Source organism: Notamacropus eugenii, chromosome 1 (assembly GCF_028372415.1).
Source record: "Notamacropus eugenii isolate mMacEug1 chromosome 1, mMacEug1.pri_v2, whole genome shotgun sequence".
Taxonomy (NCBI): domain Eukaryota; kingdom Metazoa; phylum Chordata; class Mammalia; order Diprotodontia; family Macropodidae; genus Notamacropus; species Notamacropus eugenii.
Genome location: NC_092872.1, coordinates 238,724,051 through 238,738,129, shown reverse-complemented (window position 1 = coordinate 238,738,129; position 14,079 = coordinate 238,724,051). Strand labels below are relative to the sequence as shown.

At 44.8% G+C, this 14,079-nt stretch overlaps 1 protein-coding gene across 6 annotated transcripts in view; it reads left to right on the top strand.

The window, feature by feature from the left end:
- The window catches only part of CDH23 (cadherin related 23), a 597,280-nt gene that overhangs the window by 475,971 nt on the left and 107,230 nt on the right, over nt 1-14,079 (top strand). For all 6 annotated transcript variants that reach the window (XM_072628247.1, XM_072628248.1, XM_072628249.1 and 3 more), the window contains exons 30-34: nt 3,162-3,297; nt 4,583-4,971; nt 5,071-5,172; nt 11,072-11,221; nt 13,160-13,288. In XM_072628247.1, coding sequence (XP_072484348.1) covers nt 3,162-3,297; nt 4,583-4,971; nt 5,071-5,172; nt 11,072-11,221; nt 13,160-13,288 — 906 coding nt within the window. The remainder of the gene's footprint in view (nt 1-3,161; nt 3,298-4,582; nt 4,972-5,070; nt 5,173-11,071; nt 11,222-13,159; nt 13,289-14,079) is intronic.

The following is a 14,079-nucleotide window of genomic DNA, read 5'->3' as shown; positions in this document are numbered from 1 at the left end:
TTCTTAGGGGAAGGGAAAGTTAGAAGGGTCAGGAAAGTATAGTTCTCCAATCAGAAAAAAAGGCTTCCAGACCCAGCCCACACCCACCACATTACAGCCCCTTCCCCTGGGCTGGGCGGAAAGTGAGTCAAGCCAGAGAGGCAGTGAGTGGGAAGAAGATGGGAAAACATGAGAAGGGGACTCTGTAGGGACTTTTGACCCGTGCTGAACGAGGCACAATGGGCCCTTCTTATCTACTTCATCACTGAACTCCCCGGGCCTGCCTAGTGCCCACATCAACAGCAACGGGTGGAAATAGTGAGCAGAAACTGTGCTCAGAGACTGAGTAGAAACCGGGGGTGTGTCTGGGTGTGTGACGAGACAGCTTCTCGTCACTTTTTGCCCACACACCAGCTGATTCCCTAAGAGAACTAATTGTCGTCACACCTCAGACCTGCTCAGGTCCTTCATCTCTGAAGATGCTGTGTCAGATCTACTAGTGATGAACTAAGGGTTATTTTTTTAAGTTAATTTTTTTTTTTATTAAGAAGCATTTATTTTCTTTCCCTCCTATTGAGAACGAAAAGAAAAAGAAAAATTCTTGTAGCAAATTCACATAGTCAAGCAAAACAATTTTTTAAATTAAATTTCTTGGAGTTATTTTCCCCAGAGGTAAGGGTGAGTCTGCACCAAACCATCTTCATTCTCTCACATAGTGCCTCTTGTGACCAATAACATGTTTCTGAGCCAGGGTCAAGGGATGCGGCCCAGAATCTAGGAACCAGCTATCGTCAATGGAATTTAACTAGCTTATACAAAGATGGTGCCCACAACTTTATGCCTCTTAATACATGTATAATCAAGTTACTCAAGTTTTATGAGCCTCAGTTTCCACATCTGTAAAATGAGGAAGGTGGACTAGCTGACCTCTGAGGTCTCTTTCTAGCTCCAGAACTCCCTAAAAAACTATGCTTATGTATGTATGATGGTCAGACTCAGCTGTTTTGGGTTCCCTGGACAAAAACAAAGTTGAGTCAACATTTGTTCCGCTGAGTTCTTGTCGCAACTACCTGTTGAATAAGAGGCCTACGTGTTTCCTATGTGAATGTGACACCCCATCTGTTGGAAACAGCGTGCCCTCTGGCACAATGTCTCTACATGTCCTCTTTTACACCCCAGATAAAGTCAGTGGACTATGAGATTCTGCCAGATCTACCTCCCTGCAGCCTTGCCCTTGTTTTATGAACATTGGAGCCCCTGATTTTCTAGGGTTTTTGGTTTTTCCCATGACCCTCAGCTGGCAAGATCATTTGGAGAGCAGACACAGGAGGGGCTGCTGTTGTGATGTATGAATGTTTACTTTCCGCTGTCCCCAAGAGTTCCCGAAATTCCTCCCTGCAGTACCCCACCCCCTTCCCCATTAAAGCCTCCCCAGCCAAGTTGTTTGTAGCTACAAAATCAGGTTTCAACCTGGAAAGCAGCTGCTTCCTGGCCTGATTGTTCTGATTTGCATATGGGGTCTGGGTTCTTATGGTAAGAAAAGTTCTAATGACACAGCATTCATTGCTTAGGGCAGAGGGGCCCCAGAATTAGGAGAAACTGAGAAAGAGAGCTTGAAAAACAAACTCAGCTTGTCTCTGTCCCCATGCCAGGTGTCTGCTACCTACAGTCTTCTCTCAGGTCCCTCCCTGCTCTAAATTGGATAATTTTATGATATTTGTAGATTATCCACAGCAGTCCAGCACCTCCTCCTCAACCTTCTCCCCTCACCCCCCACCTTTCATATCTCAGGCTAAATAAAGAGATGTGGGGAGTGTTGGACCCAGATGGGGTGTGTGTGTGTGTGTGTGTGTGTGTGTGTGTGTGTGTGTGTGTGTGTGTGTGTGTGTGTGTGTATGTGTGGGAAAGATACAGAGACAGAGAGAGACACACACAAAGATAGAGTATTAAAATACAAATGATTTCAAAAGATCACAGGATCATAGAGTTTAAGGCTGGAAAAACTCTTATAAGCCAGTTGAGAGCTAACCTTTCCCAAAATCTCTATCCTTCAGCACTGGCCTTGTGTAAGTTGGGGCTGACACCAGCCAAGTTGACAAATATCTATTGGGCAAGAGATCTCCAAAGATCCCCCATTCCTCAAAGGCAAGAATATGTCCTTTCTAAGTCCTTTGGGCCACCAGGTCCTGCTCCAGTGGAGACATTCAATGCATCATCTTCATCCAGACCAGTCACTGACTCAGACCATCAGAGAAGGTGCTTGGACCCCAAGTCTGGCTCTGCCCTACCTGACCTGGGCCACATTAGCTTCTCCTTGCAGGAGCCTGCTACCGAAATCAGCCTCACCTTGTGGCAATTACAGGGCTGTAGGATTGTACAGGGGGTGTTGAACAAGGATCTTTCTCTCCCAAGGGGTGCATCTGCTCTGTGCTGGCTCTGTGAGGGGCAGGAAGTTTTAAAAATGACTAATGATACTGGGGATTATGATGCTGGTTAGTTTTTCCAAATGTTTTCCCATGAATCAGTTCATATCATCTATACATAATGGATACAGATGCAGGATGATATATGACTAACTTCCCAATCAGAGTTGAGTTCAAATCCCACCTCTGACCCACACTGACTGGGTGACCTTGACCAAATTACTGAATCTCTCTGGACTCTAGACCACTCTTGAAGACTGTAAGTTGTGGGGCAGTCACTGATCTGCATTTATAGATGGGATTCCCTCACTGGGAGTTCTCTATATCAATTAAGTCTAGTTCAAAAAATATATATTTAAAATAACCTTGTGAATGAGGTAGGTCTCAGATGCAGGATCTTAGTCCATTTTCTCCATTTTACATATGAATCTCCTCTCTCCTCCAACTGTTAGTACCTTCTCACAATTTCTCTATGTATGTGTGTATATGTATATGCATGTGTATATAGTAGGGATGTATGTCTGCCTCATTAGAACCTTGAGGATAAGGACTGTTTATTTTTGTCTCATCTTCTCGGCTTCTGGAATAGTGCCTAGCACTCAGCAGGTGCTTAATAAATGTTTTTGATCAATGGATTGCTATGTGAGGAGACAGTCTCAGAAAAGTTGTTATCTGCCTGAAGCCATGTGCCTGAGACCCAGATCCCAACCAACAGCTATTCCCTCACAACCCTCCCTTCCGGACCCTGTTCCACTCCAGGTCATTATATATGTTGAAGATGTCAATGATGAGATTCCAGTGTTCACCCAGCAGCAATACAGCCGCCTGGGGCTACGGGAGACTGCGGGCATCGGGACGTCTGTCATTGTTGTCCGGGCTACGGACCGGGACACAGGTGAGTCCTCCCTTTCTCCCCTCCACCAAGGAGAAATCCAGTCCATGTGTACTCATCCACTGGGAAGGACACATCATGAAATTTAACAGGGATGAATGGAAAGTTCTACACTTTGGTTCAAAACACAAAATTCCAAAGTACAAGATGGGAAGCATCTACCTACCTCAGCTGCAATTCACATGTTAGTGAACTGAAATCTCAGTGTGAACCAACAGTGTGACCTGTGAGCTCCAAAAACTCGTTAGACAATAATACTAGTATTAATACCACCACTAATAAATGGTGATGATGATGATGACGATGATAGCTGATGTATATATAGCTCTTTAAAGTTAACATAGTATTTTACAAATATTTTCTTATCCGATTCTCATAACAACTGTGGGAGGTAGGTACTTTATCCCTGCCACTTACAGAAGAGGAAACTGAGGAAAACAAAGGTTAAGTGACTTGCCCAGGGGTCACCCCAGCTAAGAAGTATTTGAGTCTGCGTTTGAACTCTGTGTTTCAACCCTTAATACTAAAGATTAAAAGTTTGACTTGTGGAGGAAAGAGGCGCTTCCTCATGAGGTAAAAATTCTACAGGTATCATTTCCCACCATTTTCAAGATGAGAAAACTGAAGTGAAGTGACATGCCCATAGTCATATAGCTAGGGACCATCCAAGGCAGGATTTGAAACCAGTTCCTGGCCCCAAGTCTAGCCCTCTTGTTCATTGCCCCATGAAGGTGTCATTGTCTTCTCCAAATTAACATTTACCTACCTGTGGAGGAGTCCTACTTCAGTTCTTCTGGTTGATATGGAATGACATTAATTAATTAATTAATTGCAGATGACATTAATTTTAGCAATTAACAGATGACATTGCTGAGAACTTCCATTTGAGGAAACAGACAAAGATCTGTAACACTATTCCTGAAGTCACCCTTTCCACTCCTGCTCAAATGCTTTCTTGTTTGAAAACTCATTTAGTTGTGTGAATCTTAGCTTTTGCAGTGGTTAAAAGTATGATTGATAGAGGAACTTAGATCATAGGTCATCCTAGAGCCACTACCACAGTGGAATATCTCTCACCCTTCCCTAACTTTCATACCAAGATCCAGAGCAGAGAGGATGGGAAGCAACACATACTGGGACCCTCCATCTCCACGGACCCCAGATTAGATGAGGGAGTAGGGTAGGAGAAAGATTTCACTCTTGACAGACCTGAGTCCAGAGTAGGTTGTTTGGGAAGGGGAAGGATTGTTTTGTAAATGAGATACACAAACTTCTGCCCTACTTCCAGGGGATGGTGGGCTGGTCATCTACCGCATCCTGTCGGGCTCAGAGGGGAAGTTTGAGATTGATGAGAGCACAGGTCTCATCATCACCATTGACTATCTGGACTATGAGACCAAGACAAGCTACCTGATGAACGTGTCAGCCACCGACCAGGCACCACCATTCAACCAGGGCTTCTGCAGCGTCTACATCACTCTTCTCAATGAACTAGATGAGGCTGTACAGTTCTCCAACGCTTCCTATGAGGCCTCCATCATGGAGAACCTGCCCTGGGGCTCTGAGGTAGTGAGGGTACAAGCATTTTCCATTGACAACATCAACCCCATAGTCTACAGATTTGACCCTTATACCAGCCCTCAGGCTCGGGCCCTCTTCAAAATTGACTCAGTCACGGTAAGTTAGAGAGTATGGAAAAGATGGGCATGAGGGGAGTGGTCAGCAAACTAACTCCCTTCAGTCACTCCCCATGTGGATCCTCTCTTTCCTCAACAGGGTGTGATCACTGTCAAAGGCCTCGTGGACAGGGAGAAAGGAGACTTCTATACCCTGACAGTCGTGGCAGATGATGGGGGTCCCAAAATTGATTCTACTGTGGTAAGTTAATGCTTCACCAAGAATGATACAGGGGGCTAGGCTGAAAAACAGCTTATAGCCCAGAGAGCTTTGATAGACCCTGGGAGGAAGACAAAGTCTGAACAGGAGAGATGAGGTAAAAAGGATGGGTATCAGTTCATGTTGGGAAAATAGGGCAAGGAGTAGATTTCAGGACTGGTCCTAGGGTCTTAGTGCCTTGCACCTATGATATTACCAGAACTGTCCCATTCTTCCCAGAATCATGCTGTCCTGGGCCTAAGCTATAGCATGAAACAGGGCCCACCTGGACCAGGTTTCCCAAACTCATACTCTGGGCATTAGAACCCAGACAGGGGAGAGTAAGGATGATATAAGACAATCAGGGCATCCTCCCTCATATATCATCATCAAGTCAGATACCCTGAGTTCTTCTACTAGGCGTTCCTCCCATGACTAGCTGAGTACCAGCTACAAGGACCAACTGAATCAATAACCATTGTATTTTTTCTCCACTTCTTTCCTGCTGTCCCCTCTGCAGAAGGTGAGTAGAAGGATGCTCTGGTTTCTTTTTCTTTTCTGTCTTATGGTCTGTGGCCACTGTATGTTCTGGCCCCTGCATGAGACATAGCCAGGAGCTTCCAGGTAGCCCTCCTTCCTTCCAGTGGACAATTCTAAGCAGAGAGCTCAGCAGCTGTTCATCTCTTCCCTGCATGGATGTTCCCTGTTCTGGTCTTTTCCACCCTTAACCCAACTCTGCCAAACAGCACAATAAACATTGATCACAATCTTCTTAGATGCCCAGACTAGTGTTAAGTCGCAATTGGGGAGGGCAGTACAAAAGGATGAGAAACAAGGGGGTATTGCCCCCAAACATTTAGACTAGGCTGACACATAAAATGGAAAGCCATCCATAAGAACAGTTCTTGGTCAAGTGATAGATTCATTGACAGATTCGTGCTTTGAGGAGATCTTAGGGAAAGGGAAGATCACTTAAAGATAGAGTTGTCAAAGGAGACTTCAGAACTGCAAGACCTGAGAAGCAGATTGGGACAAAGGGAAAGTTCTGGCTTTGGAGCCAAAGGGCCTGGGTTTGAGCCCCAGCTTGGCCCCTGAGATTCTCAGCATAGATTCCCCCTTTGCCCTCGGGATCTCTCTAGGTCTCGGTTTTCCCATCTATGAAGAGGAGGTTGCACTAGGTGATGCCCAAGGGCCTTCCAGCTCAAAATTTATGATCCTGTCACTTCCTTTGGCTTTGGAGGAAGGGAATAATTTGGATTGAATTCTTAAGGACATTCCAAGAGGGAAGGAAAAAGGAAATCATAGTCCTAAAAAAAGACTCAATGGCTGACCAGGTAGACATTAGCTCTTGGGTTTGGGAGGAGGACGAAGGGAAACAGGAGGAAGCAGAGGAGGAGAAGGAGAATAGCTGTAATTTTTATATATATATATACGTAGTGCTTTAAGGTTTGCAATGTATAATTATTACTTTATTTGATCCTTACAATAATCTTGGGAGTTCAGTGCTATTATTATCCCCATTTTAAAGATGAGATAATGTTCATAAAGTACTTGGCAAAGTTACTGGCATATAGTAGGCACTATGTCAATGTTAGCTCTCATTATTGTTTTACATTTGGAAAAAGTGAGGCTGAGAGGAGTTAAGTGACTTGTTCAGGGTCACGCAGCTAGTGTGAGATGGGATTCAAACTTAGATCTTCCTGGATCTACATTTATTTACTAACCCCTTGCTTGCCTAGGAGAATTGGAGAGTCCCAATTGTAGATAATTTTCTATTATCCAGGTTTGACTCATCCACTGTGTGTATCCCATCCCAGGCAGGATTCCCCAGTCCTCCTTGTGTGGGCTTTGACAGCTTGCTCCCACCATCCCCCTCCATTCCCCTCTGTGGTCAGTTGATGCACGAGCAGGATGGATAGTCTCATTTTAATACTGGCCTAAGAGAGTCACTGGAAAGGAAAATTTGCTGTGAGAGAAATAGCGTATCATGCATTTCAAAAGCCAGACATAGCTATCTTTAGGCTGTTTGCATCACTGCCTCCATCAAGAAAATTGAGAATCATCTGCGTCTGGTTGCCCGGTAGAGATTCCAATGCAATTGGTGAAGGGACAGGTTGGCTTTGAGCAGCTGTCATGCCATTTGGTCTGTAACACTATAAAGAAACTGGTCCCCTGACCCACCATTTCCTGAGTGTTTTCTCCTTCCTGGTGGGGCCATAGAGTTAGAGCTGAAATGGACCTTCAAGGTCATCTAGTCCTCATTTCATACCTGAGGAATTGGGGACCCCAAGAGATTGTATCCTCCCCAATGTCACATAAGATTGTCTCTGCTGGACTATATCCCCTGAGCTGCTGCTACAGACTGGCTCACTTCTGTTCCCACAAGTGCTTGTGTGACTCCCCCCAGAGACCCTTCCTTACTTCACCTCAGTATCCTTGAGACAGAGATCAGCCATGTATCCTCAACATACCCAAAACTGAAACCATCCGTTTGCCTCCACCTGCCCCTCCTCCTAATTTTCTTCTTTCTGGCAGTGACATCACCATCCCCCCTCAGCTCCTTATCTTGGACTCTTCCCCCTCCCTCTACACCCTCATCCAGTTAGACACCAAGTCTCGTCGATGCCACCTTGGCAACATCTTCCCACTTCTCTATACTCATACAGTCACTGTCATCATGGTTCAGGTCTTTCTCAGTTCTCCCCTGAATTATTGCAGTAGCTTCAATTATAGTCTCTACAGTCTCTGCTTTCTCTCTTCCATCCCATCCTCCATACAGTTATCAATATCACTTTCCTAAGGTATAATTTCCATTCTAATGTCACTATAATACTCAAAAGCCTTCAGTAGTCCCCTGTTGTCTTGAGGATGAACTTCAGAAGCCTTGTTATTTAAGGACCTCCAAGATCTAGTTCCAACTTACCTTTCCCTGTTAGGTCCCCATAAGTATACCACATTCCAGGAAAACTGGCTACTCCCCAAATTTAAGTGTGGTCTCCTGCCTCCCTACATTTACTCCCTCCTCATCTCTCTGCCTTTTGGAATACTTCAGGGGTCATCTCAGGCACCAATTATATTCTCCATATAGCTTTTGCTGATTTCTAACCCCCCTCAAGTGTTCTTCTTTCTCCCTAGAGGTTATAAGGAGCCACTGGAGTTTACTGAGCAAGGGAATGACGTGATCAGATCTGCTCTCTAGGAAAATCCCTTTGACAGCTGAGTTGCTGGAAGCTTGTGGTGGGGAGACCAACCATCAGGCTACTGCAATAATATGGTGGTGAGGGGAGGGTCTGCATCAGGGTGGTGGCAATGTTAGAGGAGAGAAAGTGGTGTATACAGGAAGTGTCATAAAGGTGAAATACACAGACAGTCCTTAGCTACTGTAATGGTGGAGTTTGGAAGGGAAGGTCAGTTTTAAACATGCTGAATTAAAGATGCCTATAGGACATAGAGTTTGAAATGTCTGAAAAGCAGTTAGAGATATGAGACTAGAGGTTAGGGGAGATTAGGACTGGCTATGTAGATCTGAGAATCATCAGCCTACAGATGATCATTGAATTCACCTAGTAATATAACCTAGAAGAAGAGAAAAAGGTCCAGGACAGAGCCCTGTGGAATGTCAACAATTAGTGGACATGGCCTAGTTGAAGATCCAGCAAAGGAGACCCAGAAGGAATGGTCAGATAGGTATGAGAAGAACCAAGAGAAAGCCTAAGACCACCAGTGGCAAGATGGCAGTCAATGTGCCAAAGGCTTCAGAGAAGTCAAGGAGAATAAGGATTGAGAAAAAGGCATTTGGTTGGGCCATCAAGAGAGTGTTAGTGACTTTGGAAAGAGCAGTTTCAATTGAATGATGAGGCTGGAAGCCACACCTCAGAGAGATAAAAAGAAGCTGAGGGGAAAGGAAGTAGCAGCACCCATCACAGACAGCCTTCTCGGGGAGTTTAGCTACAAATGGAAGGAGAGATGTGAGGCAATAGCTGCTGGAGATGGATGGATCAGATGAGGGTCTTTGAGGATGGGGAGACAAGGGCAGGTTTGTGGGCAGTCAGCAGACTGGGAAAGTTTGAAGATATGTGAGAAACTGGATAACAAGGAGAACAATCTGCTAGAAAAGATGGGATAGAATGGGATCCCTTAAAGGAGGTTGTCTGGGTAAGGAGAAAGACCACCTTGATCTCTGTCCTCCACATTCCTTTGACAGAACCTCAGTCAAGGGCTCTGCCTTAAATATACCCACTTTTTGCTCCCTCCACCCCCAAACTCTCTCTAACATGTAGGGGGAGTGTGGGCAGGGGCCTTTTAAAGGTGATACAGTTTCCTCTGCTAAGTCTCAGATCAGGAACCTGAAACCACAACTCAACTCTACCTTTCTCCCCTTCCCAGAAGCCTCTTCTTCCCCCTCTCTGTCCCTGAGATGCAGGGCCAGAGCAGACAATGCAAGGTTCTCTGTTAACAGCCATGGAGTTTGTCAGCCCTGAGCATCTTCTCACCTCACTAAGGGAAGTAAGGAACGCCAGCACAGGGTCAAACACATTCCTGGGCTCCTTTCTCTGATTCTTCACTCTTCTAAACCCTACATTGGTCGGCTTCCCTACTCAGGGACCCCACTCTCCTCATGACTAGCAATCTGCCTGCTCCTTCCTAAAGTTCAGCCCCTTCACCATGGCCAAGCTCAAAGCCTTGGCCACTAGACAATCATGAAAAATGAGCATACATAAAACAGACCCTGAAATAAGTGTAACCTGCCTTTTGCTGTACCCTCAGAGGCATGGCCACAGAAGCCTTGGGGACCCAGGACCCCTCCTGCTAATTGGTCGAACTACCAAAACTTCCTGTGTTCCAATGACTTTTTTCCTTAATCTGAGACAGAGTTAGAGTACTCAGGTGCCATGACATTGAACAAAAAATTAAGTCAAATAGTTTGAATACTAATTTTTTTAGAGTGAAATAAGGAAATGAGATGTTTAAGCCTCAGTTTTCTCATCTGTAAAAGTATCTCAAAGGCTCCTTCCAGCTCTAATATACTATGACTAGTTGGGGGCATGAGCAAGTAGAATAGTTTGGCCATGAAGAAATGGAATAGTTTATCCAAAAAGTCATGATAGCAATATGGTTTTATGTCCTTTTTTGAAGATACCTTCACACACACACACACACACACACACACACACACTTTTCAAGTCCTGAGCTTTCACCAATGGATTAAATCAAAGGCACATTCAAGATCCTTGCGAGGAGCACAGAGAACAAGTCATCCCTCTATGAGGAGAGAGGGCAGGGAGGAAGGGTTAGAGAGGGGCAAATCACAGAACCACATAAAATGGAAAGCAGTCCAGGTAAAGAATACCCTGTGTTAAGTGTGTGTGTGTGTATGTGAATATAGTAACTTATTACATAGGTATCATGAAGAGTACACCCTAGAAATATGATTCAGCATGTTCAGCTACTTCACAAAAAGGCCAGAACTGTTGACTCAAATAAATGTGTGAATTTGCATATACTTTGCACGTTCCTTATGTTACATCAATAAGTTATACTAGCAAGCATGGAAACCCTCTGTTCCTTCCCCCATCCCAGATCACTCAGCCACCTCCTACCCTCCACCCCAACCCTTACTCTGCAAAGATGAGCCTGGGCCCATTCTGTAAAAACACCAGGTTGGGTCCACTCCAGGCCATGCCCATCTTCCAGTCCTGGCAGAGTTTTCTTCACTTTACTCCTCAAGGTGGACTTGGATTTCAACCCACATCAATCAAACATCATTGTTGTGTTCCATGAGGAGTGGATAATGTGGAGGTCTTGCCTCACCACATGGCCTCTAGTGGCCCATCTTCAGGCTGAAGAAGGTCTGAGTTAGAGATAACAGGGGCCTCTGACCACATCCCTCCACCCTTCCCAGGTCTACATCACAGTGTTGGACGAGAATGACAATAGCCCTCAGTTTGACCCGACTTCTGACACAGCTGTCAGCGTGTCTGAGGACTACACCGTGGGACGGCGGGTAGCAGTGGTCACAGCTCGAGATGCTGATATAGGCAGCAATGGACAGGTAGGGGCCACATCATGCCACCCAAGGTCCCTCCTGAGGTCTCCTCAATGGGAAGGGCAGCATGGACAGCTCCACTAGAGGGGAGGGAGGTCATCAGGTCAAACTTAGCCTTGAGCAGGCCAGGTGGAAGTCTTCATTCAAGCTCTTAAACCAAGCTTGGACCAAACAAGGTGGAAAGTGGGGTCCAGGCTCCCAAGGAAGGAGTCCTAGGCACCAGCTGGCCGCTCCTTAATCTTTCATATCCTGAGTATGATACCCTTCTTGAGCTCTCAATCCTATGAGCCTCAAATCACAGCAAGTACATTTGCACACACAACATGGAGGCATGTGCTTACCCACAACTCCATAGCTCCCCTGTCATCCAAACAAATTCCAACAAACATTTATCCAGAACGTGTCCAGCACATAGCTAGGCACTATGAGTATTCTTTTTGTCCAGATCTGTGTTATTATCATTTGGAATCTCCCAGGCTAGAACCTACTTCCGCCAATGAAGATGCCCAACTTGTCAATAACTTAGCATCTCACAATCACTGACTTACCCATGAGCACACATCATCAGAGGCTGAAGCCAAGTCTTTCTGACTGTGACCCACTATTCATTAAGCCACACTGCCCTGGTGATACAGAGATAAAAACAACCCAGTGCCTGCCCTCAAGGAGCTTATATTCATGGTGTGTACACAATGCTATGCATCCCCAAGCACCAAACCCAATACCTAACACAGCCAGATCCAGAGTCAAAGGACTTGTGTTCAGATCCTAGCCATGATCCCTCATGCTGCTTGGTGGGACAAATCATTTCCTCTGTCTGGGCCTCCATTTCCTCATTTGTTAAATGAGTAGATTTGACCAGATGGCCTCTGAGGTCCCTTCCAGCTCTGAATCTATGAAACAACCTGGCATGAGAGGATCACATTGACTCACTTTGATGCCTTTGAAAGTAAGTCTGTTTTATAAATAAATAAAAAGAAAGAAAGCCTGCCATTTGATATAATCTATGTTCTTTCATGGAACTTTATCCTGGGAAAATCATGAGGATACATCAGAGGAATTGGGACTCAGATGAAGGTCTCATAACCACCCCTAGTCCTGTGTTCCCTGTAAACTGGGAGCTCCCTGAGGGCAGGGACTATCTTTTGCCTTTCTTTGTATCCCCAGCCCTTGGCACAGTGTCTGACACATAGAAGACACTTAACTGAGTGACTGGTTGAATGTGACAAGGCCATGTCATGCCCTGCATTTATCCATCAAACAAACAACTAATAAGCATTTATCGAGTCCAGATCTTGTGCTAGGCACTGTTCTTGACACCAAATACAAATGAAAAGTGAGACTGGCCCTGACCTCAGAGACGTTGAACTTTGATCAGGTGTGAGGCCACAACATGTTCACAGAGAAGTTAGTTTAAGATATAAATAATCCCACCATAAGAGTAACACCAGCCTTTTGGAGTGTATGGAAACATTTAAGGGTACTATGTAATAGACTTCTTCATCAAACTTAGTTTGCAAGTGAGTGCTTGCAAAGAAAATGGTCTGTACTTCTCCAGAGAGGATAAGGTTCAAACATTTGGATCATCTCGCTTCAGATCCAATGAAATAAGGGCAGATTGGTGACTTCCACTCAGGTGTGCTTGAGCCATCTGTTCAAGAGAGCTGATGGTTAAATTTCCAATGTGACCATTAATACCTCAGAAATCAGAAACAACTAAAAGTCGGTGTTTGCTTTGTTGTTCTGTTGATTGTCTAGACTTAAGAAAGTGATGGAGAAAATTTTCATAATGTAGATTAAATTTAAAAGTATGTCATATGTATTTTTTCCCCAGAGAGCTAGCTGTTAAACATTTACCAGCACACATCCCTGCCTCCACTGTTCTCTCACTCCTCCTACCTTTCCAACTCTCCCTCTCAATATCACCTCTTCTTCCCCTGGCAGGTATCTTTCTATCTGGCCTCAGGAAACATTGGTGGGGCCTTTGAAATTCTCACCACCAATGACTCCATTGGTGAAGTGTTTGTGGCCAGACCCCTGGACAGAGAAGAATTGGATCACTATATTCTCAAGGTAAGTAGGTCCTGCCCATCTTACCTGGGATGATCTAGAACTCTGAGAGCTTTGACTCAGTGTAGCAAAGCTCATTACCTTGGAGAACTTTGATGATGGTCACATACTCCATTCCAAAATGGTACCCTTGAATCTGGAGTCAAATCTGGGTCAAAGTCTCAACTCTGCCATTTAATTCCTATGTGACCTTATATAAGTCACTTGTAAGCCTCCTTATCTACCAAATGTCCATGTTGGACCAGATGGCCTCTTTGGTTCCTTCTAGCCTTAAAGCTATGATTCTATAATCTACTCTCCCTACCAATTTGGTTTCTTTCCCGTTGGTCAGTACAACTGGGTCAGTTATGGATTGCACTAGGCAGAAAGTACACAGATAAATCATTTGTCTGTAATTTAGCATCACAGTGAGTTTCCAGAAGGATCTAGAGGTTTCCTGACTTACCCATGATCGCACAGGTAGTACATGTCAGAATCAAGATCTTTGACTCTGAGCCACTATTCATTATCATGCCATTGGAGGAGAACAAGAAGGGATAGATAGAGAAGTCTTGCATTCAGAGCAAGAAACAACTAAGGTTTCTACAGAGGCTGCTTTGAGAGCCAAAGGTAGTTTGGGCAGACTTCAGTCCTGCCCTGTTACTAACTCACTGCTTGCCTCAGTTTCCCCATCTGAAAACTGAGGAAAATAATACTTATCCTACCTACAAGGGTGTTATAAGTATCAAATGAGATGAAGTATAGGAACATGTCTCAGAAAATTAATCAACTTTGTCTGGGTTGTTTTTTCTTTA